At 42.4% G+C, this 13,676-nt stretch overlaps 1 protein-coding gene and 1 long non-coding RNA gene across 7 annotated transcripts in view; one reads left to right on the top strand and one right to left on the bottom strand.

Moving 5' to 3' along the window:
• Window positions 1-13,676, top strand: part of ALDH18A1 (aldehyde dehydrogenase 18 family member A1) — a 41,127-nt gene that overhangs the window by 13,576 nt on the left and 13,875 nt on the right. For 3 of the 6 annotated variants that reach the window (XM_045438344.1, XM_045438342.1, XM_045438341.1), the window contains exons 4-11: window positions 1,384-1,533; window positions 1,622-1,726; window positions 5,356-5,514; window positions 5,928-6,018; window positions 9,767-9,891; window positions 11,298-11,442; window positions 12,063-12,136; window positions 13,289-13,382. In XM_045438344.1, the coding sequence (XP_045294300.1) occupies window positions 1,384-1,533; window positions 1,622-1,726; window positions 5,356-5,514; window positions 5,928-6,018; window positions 9,767-9,891; window positions 11,298-11,442; window positions 12,063-12,136; window positions 13,289-13,382 (943 nt within the window). The remainder of the gene's footprint in view (window positions 1-1,383; window positions 1,534-1,621; window positions 1,727-5,355; window positions 5,515-5,927; window positions 6,019-9,766; window positions 9,892-11,297; window positions 11,443-12,062; window positions 12,137-13,288; window positions 13,383-13,676) is intronic. The other 3 variants (XM_045438345.1, XM_045438346.1, XM_045438343.1) reach the window with 1 other exon arrangement.
• Window positions 2,310-9,917, bottom strand: LOC123576865. The gene is made up of 3 exons (XR_006701615.1): window positions 9,750-9,917; window positions 8,180-8,191; window positions 2,310-2,319 (listed from the first exon to the last, which is right to left on the bottom strand). It is a non-coding gene; the product is annotated as an uncharacterized LOC123576865 (long non-coding RNA).

Here is a 13,676-nt window from a genome sequence, read left to right as displayed (position 1 = left end):
TGCTGCAAATCCTACCACTCATGAAGGCTCAGGCTTAGTACCAACTCTCCTAGGAGGCCTCAAGAATAACTATACTCTCGTTTGAACTTCCCATCTCTGGTCCCCTCAGTCATTTGACAAGCTAAAAAAATTGGGTCAATGTGAACACTGATCAGATCTTTTATATATATGTATTTCCTTAATGTTTATTTATTTTTGAGAAACAGGGATAGAGAGGCAGAGGGGAGGGACAGAGAGAGAGGGAGATAGAATCCCAAGCAGGCTCCATGCTGTCAGCACAGAGCCCAATGTGGAGCTCAAACTTACAAACTGTGAGATCATGACCTGAGCTAAAACCAAGAGTTGGACGCTTAACCGACTGAGCCACCCAGGCACCCCTGGATCTTTTATATTAGAGAGTTAATTGAAATGTTCTGGTGACAGTGGTTTTTCTTTGGGGGGGGGGGGGGCTATGCATATATATTCCCTGTCTTTTAGCAATTACAGTACTGCTGAAATATTTATAGATGAAATAATATATCTAGGGCCTGGGATTTGTTTGTATTAAAATAATGGGGAGGCTAGCTGTAAAGGCAGTACTACAGAGTGGGAAATTGCCCTGAGAGATAGTTGTTGAAGCTAGGTGATGGGTACATGGGGATTTATAAAACTGTTTTTACCACTATGGTTAAATATGAAATTTTCTACTGTAAAAAGTTATTTTTTATAATCATGGTTTATCACAGGTGTTTGTGAGTTTCTGAGCCAGCTTATAGGGCTCAAACATCAGGAAGAATGGACATGTTAGGAATATGGACTCTATTTGCAGCTTGAATCTTTGATTCTTTCAATGTAGATCTGTCCAAAGTAGGGAACAAAGTGACCACAGCTAGTTCTAGGTAGACAAAGCAGGGCAAGGTCAGCATCTGTCCCTGCTTTAGCCCAAGGGGACTCATAGGGATCAACATACCACAGAAAGAGCCTCAATCTCCCAGGTTATACCTTAGAACCTAAGAAGCCATTTGCTAAGTTTACACTGCAATTCTTAGACTTCTTTTTCTGGAACAACTAGGCCTTCTGCATTATAGATTCCAACAGATACCATCAAGTTCTGTGGATGTCAAATCTGCCTGCACACCAGAATCTCCTTATTAAAAATTTCTGATCTCTGCTACCTCCTCATCAGATTTGAGGCAGCATGTAGGAATCTGTATTTTTACCAAACAACCTGGGTGATTCTTCGCAGCCAGCCCAGCTGGTCCATAAGCCAGCATCTGGGATCCACCCAATTGTCTGTCTACCCTACCTGAGTCTCTTGTGCCGGTAAGGTAGACTCTACCTCTCTGAAGAGAGGAAGGAGATGATAACAGTGATTTGTGGTGCCTTTTCCTTCGTTGATGTCAGGTGTCAGTGCTACAGAATCAAGGCCGAGAGATGATGCTGGTGACCAGTGGAGCCGTGGCCTTTGGCAAGCAACGCTTGCGCCATGAGATCCTTCTGTCTCAGAGCGTGCGGCAGGCCCTGCACTCAGGGCAGAACCAGTTGAAAGAGATGGTGAGTGGTGCTTCCCCACACCCTGTAACGGGTCCGCAGGCCTCCTTCCCTCACTCCCAGTCACACCATATCTATTTGTGTGTTACAGGCAATTCCAGTCTTAGAAGCACGAGCCTGTGCAGCCGCCGGACAGAGTGGGCTGATGGCCTTGTATGAGGCCATGTTTACCCAGTACAGCATCTGTGCCGCCCAGGTGAGAGACTCACCTTTTTAGAGAGGTGTGGGGCCCGTGAGAGTGATTGCCGTGGAGCAAGAGGGTGATGAGCGGGGGCTCTAGAGCCAGACTGCCAAGATACAGTCTTAACTCCATCACTTGTTAGTTGGGAAACCTGGAGAAAGTCTTTTGGTCTAACTTTTTTGTGCTTCAGTCTCCTCATATGAAAAAAGAAGATAATATCAGTGCCTACTTGAGAGGGTTTTTGGAAAAAGTCAATGAGAAAATCACATGGAAAACATTTAACGTAGTGTCATTCTCAGTAATTGTTAGTACTTGTTATGGTACTAATAATTCTTTTTTTTTAATGTTTTTTATTCATTTTTGAGAGAGAGTGAGCAGGGGAAGGGCAGAGAGAGAGGGAGACAGAATCAATCGGAAGCAGGCTCCAGGCTCCAAGCTGTCAGCACAGAGCCCATCATGGGACTCAAACTCCCTAACCGCAAGATCATGACCTGAACCGAAGTCAGATGCCTAACCGACTGAGCTTCCCAGGCACCCCTATACTGATAATTCTTCTAGCTACTACTCTAAGTGCTTATACTTTTCCTGAAGACAGAAAAGTTAGACGTCTTTATTTCATGGGCTTCTTTGACTTCAGGTGGCTTGCCTCTCTTTGCACCTGGTTGCCTTCTACAATAAATTTCTAATAAGCACTGAAGGAAAGAAAGATGCTTTTGGTGGCTTTTCATTCATTCAGCAAATATTTATTGAGCACTTACAGTGTACCAAGAAGTATGCTAGGCATTGGGGATACTGTGGTGAACAAATCAACCATGGTTCCAGTCCTTATGGAACTTCTACATTTTTAGTGGTTGCTCCAAATGTTCTAGAGCCTTCTTTCCACATTGTACTTTTTCAATTGTATTTTTAATCATCCATACAACTACACACTAGAAACATGTAAATGTTACAAAGCAGCTAATAGTCACTTCACAAAACAACTGAAAAAATTGAACTCCCCAAGTTACTATCTTCAGACACCTTTGCTGCCTCTGATCCCACATTTACACAGATGTTATTTGACATAGGTGATGTTATATGTATATATCCTGTCAGGTTTTGCTCTTTCATTTCCTGCTGCTCTTCTCTTTCTCCATAATCTTCACAGTGTTATCCACAGTGATGTTGTGGTATTGTGCCAGAATGTCCTTGAGTGAAGTGAGCTGAAACAGAAAGTCATGGACTTGTCCACCTGTTGCCTATAGCTGAGGACCCCACTGTCTTAGATTTTTTTTTTCCTGTTAGTATGAATACAATAGAAATCTTCATTTCTGTCACCCATTATTGTCAGCTCTCTTTTCCACAATCCAATGATAGTTTCAGTCTTTAATGTTTTTTATAAGTGCCTGGAGCCAGATGAGGAAACTTAGGTCTAGGATCTGTGCTTTTGTTTTTCCCATGTATGATGGTTTTTCAGGTTTTTTGGTTTGTTGTAATGAAAGTAGCTTTAAAAGTCACTGCATGTCAGCCATGGCTTCCATTAACATTGATGTGGAAGAGTTCTGTCCCCTCCATTCCAGCAGGCATCCATCCATGGGCCCTTCTCTGTCACATGTTTGCCTTCCCTGGGGATCTTACTGCAACAAATCTTTGCCCTTTGTACTTTCTCCTATGGTTTCTTGTTGTCTTTAGTAATCCTGTTGTAAAGACCATTATCAGTGGCTTTTGGAAATCTCTACTAAGTTGTTTGTCATGTTAAAGACTTAAGTACAGCAGCTTATTTTTTCTTCATAGAAATGAAATTAATGTGCATCTTAACAGACTGCCCTTCTCCACAGACATACTTTTCTCTCTTTAGGGCTCTCGTCTTCTATCCCTTTTTTGTTAAACTATTTGAGCAACAAGTATTTTCACTGGACTTTTATACCTCCTATTTGCCTCTCCTACACACATTTACTTTATCATTTGACCTTTCACCTGCATGGCTAGAATCTATATGTTCTGTTTGACCCAGTCCTGTTTTTCCTGCAGGACTGGACTTTCCTGAAAAGGAGTTCATGATCTATTCTTACAAAAGATGTGCCCCATTCCACTTTCCCCAAACCGTCAACAGTTTTATTCTCTAGCTCAGCAGCTCATGAAGGGCCTGACATTTCTAAAGGACTGAACAAATTTTGAGTGAGTGAATTATTTCCTTTAGTCATGTTACCATTTTATCTTCCTCACCTACATTTTATATGTCATTAAGGCTGCTGTTATCTTCTCAGTTCCCATAGCCAGACCCTAGCTCAGGGCTTAACCATTCCCACTGTTACTGTTTGGGTACCTTACCTCTTGACAGTCTGCCTGCAGCCTTTCCTTCTTCAACCTACCCTACATTGCAAGAACCCTTCTTTCTTAAACATTTGACGGATTTCATTGAAACATTGATTTATGAGTTTCAGGGCTTATTGCCATTAGTTTCTTGCTGTTGTTCTCAGTTACCTTCTCTCCTGCTAACTATTGCCTAATACTCTGAGGTAAGCAAGGAAGCAGAGCTGTCTGCCCACCCCCATACCCAGCTCGCCACTGTACCTTTGAACACCTTATGCTCATCCCCTGTGCTGAACTAAGTTACATCCAGCTCTTCTTTCAGTTTGTGACTGAAGACTCACCTCTATAAATCTCTCTGACCAATCCCACATGCTCAAACACAGTCTGTGTTAACGGCACCAGTGGTCAGTTGCCGAGCAACAGTGGCCACACAGGCCTATTCCATTTTGTCTCATACACTTCTCCGAACAGAGCAAACCATTCTTTGACTCACTCACGAAATATTTCAGTGCCTTCTGAGGCCAGCCCCTGAATCAGATGCTAGATACAGAGATATTTTAGCAATTAATCACTTCCCCCAAAGTGTATCTCTCTAGAATTCATACATTAATTATAATGTTTATTTATTTATTTTGAGAGAGAGTATGCACATGTGCAAGCAGGGGAGAGGCAGAGAGGGCTAGCAAGAGAATCCCAAGCGGGCTCCATGCTGTCAGCACAAAGTCTGATGTGGGAGTCAAACTCACAAACCATGACATTGTGACCTGAGCTGAAATCAAGAGTTCAGATGCTTAACTGAGCTTCCCAGGTGCCCCATAAAGTTCACAGGTTAATTTTTTTTAATTTGTTTTTAATGTTTATTCATTTTTGAGAGACAGAGGGAGACAGAGTACAAGCAGGAGTCGGGCAGAGAGGGAGAGGGAGACATAGAATCCAAAGCAGGCTCCAGGCTCTGAGCTGTCAGCACAGAGCCCCATGTGGGGTTCGAACTCACAAACCATGAGATCATGACCTGAGCTGAAGTCAGATGCTTAACCGACTCGAGCCACCCAGGTGCCCCTTATAGGTTAATTTTCTTAATCCTGTAAATGGAAAAGATTTAGTAGCTCTCTGAGAATTGAAGTACTTTTACAAGAAGTCTTGAGCATCCTTTAATATCCCAAGTGATTAATTTTTCCCATCTCTAAAAGAATTGGATGAGCATCCAAAGATGTGTGCTCCATTCCGATGTGTATGGGATCCAGAAATCTAGAGTTTAACTCCTCTCCTCTTAGCATTTTTTGTATGTCGCTGCTAGGAAGTTCGTAATTTTCCTCCTTCCTGCATTTTTGGATGCATTTAATTACTTTCAGATTTTGGTGACCAACTTGGATTTCCATGATGAGCAGAAGCGCCGGAACCTTAATGGGACACTTCATGAGCTCCTCCGAATGAACATCGTTCCCATTGTCAACACAAATGATGCTGTCGTGCCCCCAGCTGAGCCCAATAGTGATCTCCAGGGGGTAAATGTGGGTAAAATATTCCTAAGGGTTGAGCATGCTGGAGACTAATGCCACGCTATGCTGCATGTACTAACACTGGAAGTTTGGCATAAACAAGATGGAAAGATTGGGAGAGAAGCTGGCCTCATGGAGCGGGGGCTGCATAAGCTCGTCTGAAGTCAGGGGGTCTCATTCAACAGGGTGAGGTGCAGTAGTGATTTCGTATGGTGCTATGAGCGTGGCTTGTGTGTGCCAGGTGCATGTTTGGAAGTGGGGTGGCCAGGAGGCGCAGTGTTTTGCAGACAGGGGGGGCCTACAAGAGCTGTCATCTGTGCATTCCATCATTAACTTTGCCTGCCAGAACCTAGCAGAGTGCTTCTGTGAATGTCTTTTTGAACTGTGTAGTTCACTCACTTAATGACTTTTTACCTGCATTCCAGGTTATTAGTGTTAAAGATAATGATAGCCTGGCTGCCCGTCTGGCTGTGGAAATGAAAACTGACCTCTTGATTGTTCTTTCAGATGTAGAAGGTACAAAGTAATGCCTTTTCCTTTTATCCAACTTTTGTTTTAAATACTAAATGCGTGAGCACATGAATTCCCGTCTTTGTTTGAGTCCTTCTGATTTTTTAAAAATATAGACCCTTATTTTCTGAGCCATATGGTCTGACAGAGGGTTTTTATGGCTCAAAAGAAGGTGGGGGAGTCTGGGAGATGCAGTTTGAATGCTGAAATGTTGTCATTTCCAGGCACTTTTGTTTTTTTAGAACAGCTTTATACAGGTATAATTCACATACCATAGTGAACCAATAGTTCACCTATTTAAGACTTAGTTCATTGATTTTTAGTGTATTCATACAGTGGCTCAACCCTAACAATAGGTTTAGAACATTTTTATCACCACATTGTATCACCCCATACCCATCAGTGATCACTCCTCACTTCCCCCCAAATTCTCCAGCCCTAGGCAGCCTCTCATCTACTTTCTGTCTCTGTGGATTTGCCTATCCTGGACGTTTTACATTAGTGGAATCTTCAGTATGTGATCCTTGGTGACTGGTTTTCTTCACTTAGCATAATGTTTTCAAGGTTCGTCAATGTTACAGCATCTGTCAGTATTCCTTTTCTTTTTATTCTCAAAGAATACTCCATTGTGTATATGCACCACATTGTATTTACCCATTCATTGGTTGATAGACATTATGCTGCTGTGAACATTCATGTACACATTTTTGTGTGAACATGTTTTTTGTTTACCTAGGAGCAGAATTGATCATTTGGTAATTCTGTATGCGTTTAGCCTTTTGAAGAAGTGCCAGACTGGTTTCCAAAGCAGCTGCATTATTTTACATTCCTGCCAGCTCCATATGAGGGCTCTAGTCTCTCCACATCCTTGCCAACACTTACCCTTATAATCTGCCTTTTCATTATAGCCATCCTAGTGGGTGTGAAATGCTATTTCATTGTGGTTTTAATCACTTTCAGTTTGTAATATAAATCATGAGACACGTTAAATGGGAGCCACTGCAGAATTCCAAGCTATGGGGCCACCGTGGTCTCATGTGTTAATCTGTTTTTCTCTGCTTTCCCCTTCCTCAAAGAAGGGTCCCTCTTGGCTCCAATTTGACTCTCCATTCACTATTCTCACTTTCCTAAGCTATGTCCATTTTACATTTTGACCCATATGGAATATGGTAGCTGTGTCTAAAAATAGGCCAAACCTACAGGATCCCAAAAGTCCACCATTACATTCCCAGGAGATCAGGAAAACCTATTTAGTTTCCAACCCATACCCAAGGCAGGTTTCTTTGGCAGGACTTGTTTTCCAGTTTATACTCTAGTGGTGCAAGATTAAGGGCGGGGGCCTGCCTAGCGGAAGCAGAGGCAGATATAGATGGGTTGATCTGTCTTCTGCCCATGTGGGAAGTTCGATATATCATACTTGCATGTCAGTATTTTTACCTATAAGAAATCTTGGTACCATGTTTATCCACTGTAAGTTTGAAATCTCAGGACAGGAACAGCTAGGTTGGGGTAAGAATGAGCCACTCTGGAGATGAAGGCTTTTCAGTTAACACATTTTTAAAAAAAAAAATTTTTTTAACGTTTATTCATTTTTTGATAGAGACAGAGCATGAGTGGGGGAGGGGCAGAGAGAGAGGGAGACACAGAATCCGAAGCAAGCTCCAGGCTCTGAACTGACAGCACAGAGCCCAATGCAGGGCTCGAACCCACGGACCATGAGATCATGACCTGAGCTGAAGTCGGACGCCCAACTGACTGAGCCATCCAGGCGCCCCTCAACAGATTTATATTGAATTTCTACTATGCTTAAATACTGTGTTAGGTGTTTTATAAATGTCAATTTATTGAATCCTTATAGCAATCCTGCAAAGCAGGTAGCTTAGCTTAGTTACTCAGATGAAGAAATTAAAAATTACATTCACACCAGTTAAATGGTGTATCCAGATTCACATAGTACCAGAGGCTGGTTTCACAACTAAATCTGTTCAGTTTAAAAATCTACACTCTTCCTCTCTTCTATACTACATTGTAAGGTAAAGGACATGAGTTTGAGAGATTAATACATAAAACCCAATTTCAACTAGAGTCTAGTAAACTTTTTTTTTTTTTTAAGTAGTCTCTGCACTGAACAAGGGCTCAAACTCATGACCCTGAGATCAAGAGTCACGTGCTCTTCCGACTGAGCCAGCCAGGTGCCCCTCTAGTAAACATTTTTAATACAGCCTTGAACACCAAAATTGGTCATCAGTGTTGATAGCATATGTCAGTCAGTACTTTCTTGTTATTGCCAAACAATACTCCACCATGTAGATACACCACATTTTATTTACCCATTCATCAGTTGATAGACATGTGAGCATTTATAACTAATGCTGCTATCCACATTTGTGTGCAAATGTACATGAATGTACAAAAAACAGGCTTGTGCTATTAACTTTTAATTAGTTATCCATTGAATGTTGATTTTTAGCACAATAATAGAATTTTGAATATGCTCTTGGTGGCTTTAAGAAGCTGCTATAAGGGAAAAAGAGGAGTAGGCAGACTATTAGAACTCTAGGCACTCCTCAGCATCTCTGGAGAAACTTTGGCTTAGGATTGTATAACCTTGCCTGTGTTATTTTTGTATGAAACCAAAATAGCGTCAGAATCCAAGCCTGTGATCTCATATCGTAGTGCCTTCTGAGAAAATTCCATCCCTGAGTCCAGGAGCCATGGAGTGCTGGGTTGCAATGGACAGGGGTTGGAGAGGTAGTTTTTCTCTCCCTGTAATTGCTGCCCATGGTTAGCACTGCTGCATTCTATACCGGACCCTGATTCCCTCACTCCTCTGACTCCCCTTTTCCTGGAGGGGATGCATATAGCAGTATTGCATTAGAGATTTAGAATGTGAAGCAGAGAGGGCTGTATTTTCACATAGGAAAAGTAGTAACTTAAACCAAAAACATCCCTGCCCACATGTCCTTGAGCCAGTCCCCAACCCCAGGCAGTTCCTCCCTGTACTTAGGCCTTGATGTGACTCCATTTTCACAGGCCCTTCATTTTTCTTTCCAAGGCTCCGACTGGCTGTGTTTACAAGTGAAATGGTGAAGATTTTTAATCTTGGATTGTATGCATATAACATTTCATGTAACTCATATTTTATGTTACTCTACTCAGCTATAAAAGGGACATAGGCTTTATGGTGATAAGTCCAGACTGAATGCCGAGAGTTGTATGCTCTTCTGCTGACTCAGCATAACCTTCACAATGACTTCCCCATAACACAGGGATTATAATTAATGACTGTTTCAAAGGATGCTGTGAGAGTTCATGAAAACCTGTCTCGCATTTCATCCCACTTGGAAATAGTCACATTATAGTATATGGCTACTACACTGTTTCTGCAGTAGCCACTCATCTTTTTCAGTTACTTCCTTAATTCAGCATCTTAAGTAGCAGTGGCAGAGGTGAGGACAGCTTCCCAGTAGACAGTGGAGTGGGCAGGGCTGATAAGTGTTGCACCAAGGATATGGACATGCTGTGATGCTGGCAAACAGAATATAAAAGTATGTATGGAAAGTCCTGTTGCTGCTTTTCAGCATGGGTGGACTATACAGATCACTTGTTCTCTTTTCTGGTTAGAGCTGGTAGAACACAGACTTCATCTGGATCAGTCACGTACAGAGTGGTTGGCAAGTGCCCAGGGGGATGTCTGTCTTGGGGGGCATGCCTTCCATTAAAGCAATACTGCCAACTCTTGTCTACTTTTTAGGTCTCTTTGACAGCCCCCCAGGGTCAGATGACGCAAAGCTCATTGATATATTTTATCCCGGAGATCAGCAGTCTGTGACCTTTGGAACCAAGTCAAGAGTAGGCATGGGTGGCATGGAAGCCAAGGTAAGGGTCTGATGCTGTTACTGCCTATAACAGCTAAAAAAACCAAACAATATTTTACCCTTTTTGCTTTTTTTTTAAAGTTTTATTTATTTAAGTAATCTCTACACCCAACATGGGGCTAGAACCCACGACCCTAAGATCAAAAGCTGCACACTTCTCCGACTGAGCCAGCCAGGTGCCCCTACCCTTTTGACTTTTGTGATTGTTTGGGGGCTAATGGCTAAAATACTAGGCACATACACACTTAAATGTGCACATGTCTAAATACAGGTATAATGCATATTGTGTACCTATATTTTGTCATGTCTGTATATGTATTCTCTTCATTAATATTACATAGTGTGTTCATGTTATAAAGTCGTCAAGGGCAGGCTCCCTCTCTCCCTCTCCCTCTATATATAATATTTTTTTAAGTTTATTCTGAGAGAGTGACAGCACGAGTAGGGGAGGGGCAGAGAGGGAGGGAAACACAGAATCTGAAGCAGACTTCAGGCTCTGAGCTGTCAGCACAGAGCCCAACGTGGGGCTTCAACCCTGAGCTGTGGGATCATGACCTGAGCCAAAGTTGGACGCTTAGCTGACTGAGCCACCCAGGCACCCCCTACTTTAAAGATTTTCTTAAATTTTTTTAAGTTTATTTATTTTGAGACTGAGAGTGTGAGTGGGGTAGTGGCAGAGAGAAGGGAGAGAGAGCATCCCAAGCAGGCTCCGCACTGTCAGTGCAGAAAGCCTGATGCGGGGCTTGGAACTCACAAACTGTGAGATCATGACCTGAGCTGAGATCATAAGTCAGGTGCTTAATGGACTGAGCCACCCAGGGACCCCAAGATTTTTTATTTTTTTAAGTAATCTTTACACCCAACATGGGGCTCGAACTCACAACCCTGAGATCAAGAGTCACATGCTCTATTGAGGAAGCCAGCCAGGTGCCCCCGCTCAACTATTTCTTACGAAATCTTCCAAAAATTTTTCTCTCCCATTAATTGTTCTAAAAAGTAATACTCTTAAGATACAGCATCAATTGTAGGAATGGCAAAGACCTACAAAAGAGATCTACAAAAGTTAAAAGAACTCAGGATCAGATTCTGGTCAAACACCAGGCTGGACACTATGTCGAGGCACAGTAAGTCAAATGTAGAAGTTATGAGTCCTAGTACTAGAGAGTCTTTGAACACTGAGCACAAAAGGCAGATTGGCTCATCTTCAGCACGTACCAGAGTCGGGCTGGAGAGAGAGAGAGCAAGGGCTGAGTGTGTTTTCAGAGCTTCTGAGTTGTTCAAAACATTCCTGCATATACTTCAATTGCTCACTATCACATTGTATTCTCTTTTTGCGAGTTTAAAGTATGGATGACTAGACCCTGCAAAAGTCTGAATGTTATGTTGGGATCTAACCTCTCCTATTAGGTGAAAGCGGCCCTCTGGGCTTTGCAAGGTGGCACTTCTGTGGTTATTGCCAACGGAACCCACCCAAAGGTGTCTGGACATGTCATCACAGACATCGTGGAGGGAAAGAAAGTTGGCACCTTCTTTTCTGAAGTAAAGCCTGCAGGTAAGTAGTTCCTTATTGAGTAGTCACACCATGGCCTAAATGAGACCGAAGATTGAGCTCTCCTCTAGGAATAGAGATCACAAAATTGACGTGTTGATATTCTGAAGTACGGTATTGTTTCAGACACTCTTTGAAAAATTGGACTTTGCTTTGCTTTTGTAAAGTTTAGCGAACCTGCCCAACTAGGCTTCCCATTCTCTCTAAAACCACTATGTTAAAGAATATGAGCATCCATTCTCTTAAGAAACATTTGCTAGGCCTATGCTAGAGGCCTAGAAATGCAAAGACACTTAAGACAGTAAGACATGGTATGTACTCTCAATTGTTCGCAAAGATATTGCCTCATAACCTACATTCAGAAATGCAAACACATTAGAGAATATAAGCTAAAGTGGAATTGAAAAGAACTCTACGAGATGTAACTTACCCCGGAAATACAGACACGTTTCTTGTGTTTATGCCCGAGTTAATCTAGTGTATTCTTTTGCCATTTTATTTGCCTGAGTGACCTCTAGGAAGCAAGCACACCAAGACACTGAGCGTTCATTCTGTGTACGTTATGAGTCTGTGCACGTGCTGGGTTGCTGTCCATGATCTGATGTTTGCAAATATTCTTACAGGTCCTACCGTTGAACAGCAGGGAGAAATGGCTCGAGCAGGAGGAAGGATGTTGGCCACTTTGGAACCTGAGCAGGTAATAACCTTAGCCAATAGTTCAGTTGGTTTTCAGACTGAGTCATGCTGTGAGGCTTAGTGCACAGTCAAGGCTGCCATGTCCCCCTCCATTCCTCTTGTCCCCACAGAGTTATTCTAGTTACAAGTGAGATTCAGATTTGTTCTGCCTTTTCTCTCTCTAAATTTTATTTTCCCTTTTGTCTTTTGTAGTCTGTGGCCTAAGGTAGCTTTTTATCACTATGTTTTGATCAAAAACATCATGAACATGGTGAGACCAAGGAGGTTTCCTAAGCCTGCCACATACTGGACATGGAAATGTAGGAAAACTGCTTATTCTAACACATCTGAGTCCCCTGACTTACCCATTAGATGGAAGCTCCAGAGCCTGCCCTCTAGTCAGAGGCCTGCCCACAGTGAAGTGGCAGACACTGCAGGTCTGGAAACAAGGCAGTCACGGAAGCTGGGGATTGGCTTCTCAAAGCCTGTGTTGTTAAGGATGTTGTGTTTAGATTTTTTCTAGGGAGCACTTTGGCCTGAGAAAAAAGAAAATTTTAAATAACTACAAGTAGAGAAAGGAAAGCAAAGGAAGAGCCTAGCCTGTCTCTCTAAACCACTTCCCTTGGCTTCTTCAGTGATCACACTGATTTGCCACACTTTTTAACCTAGGTGGGTAAGGATTGAGGTCCCTTCAAGCATCCAGGACTGGGTTTTCCCCTTTGAGTGAATTCATTAAATAAGTAATTGTCAAAATTGTCAAAATAAGTAATTGTCAAAATTTACTTAATAAATTATATAGCCAGTGAAACTGAGTATGCAGAGATGTATGTATCATGCCAATTCAAAATGCTAGCCCCCATCTTGGGTTTGGGGACTGATTGTATAATTCATTGTGCCTTTTCCCCCACTACTGGGCCGTGGTCTGCTAATCATAATAATCAGGAATGGTAAAAGAGGAAGAAATACAAGAAGTAGAAGGAGATTTGTAGTGAGAGAGGAAGGAAAAAATGAGGGGAGCTGAGGTGTGTAATGGTTGATAGGATGTAAGGAGATTTCAGTCGATGATGACTTTGGATTTAGGAGCAAGGCCTGGCTCATTCAGAGGAGTAGGTTTAATGATATGGGTTCTTCTCAGATTAATGTATTTGCTTGTTTGTTTTACCTTTCTTCCTAGAGAGCAGAGATTATCCATCATCTGGCTGATCTGTTGACGGACCAGCGTGATGAGATCCTGTTAGCCAACAAGAAAGACTTGGAGGAGGCAGAGGGTAAGGACCACGTGATTTGGAGTCAGTGTTATGGAGGGTTTGGTTTTGGTTTTTGTTCTTTGTTTTACTAATAATTCTTATAGTGTAGTCTGCCTAAAGACAAGATTGTTATATGGGGCACCTGGGTGACTCAGTTGGCTAAGCGTCTGTCTTTAGCTCAGGTCATGATCTCATGGTTCGTGGGTTTGAGCCCCACATTAAGCTCTGCGCTGTGTGGAGCCTGCTACGGATTCTCTCTCTTACTCTTTCTCTGCCCCTCCCCTTCTCATGCTCTTTCTCTCTCTCTCTCTCTTA

Source organism: Leopardus geoffroyi, chromosome D2 (genome assembly GCF_018350155.1).
Source record: "Leopardus geoffroyi isolate Oge1 chromosome D2, O.geoffroyi_Oge1_pat1.0, whole genome shotgun sequence".
NCBI lineage: Eukaryota > Metazoa > Chordata > Mammalia > Carnivora > Felidae > Leopardus > Leopardus geoffroyi.
The sequence above is the reverse complement of the archived record's forward strand: the minus strand, read 5'-3'. Positions and strand labels throughout refer to the sequence as shown.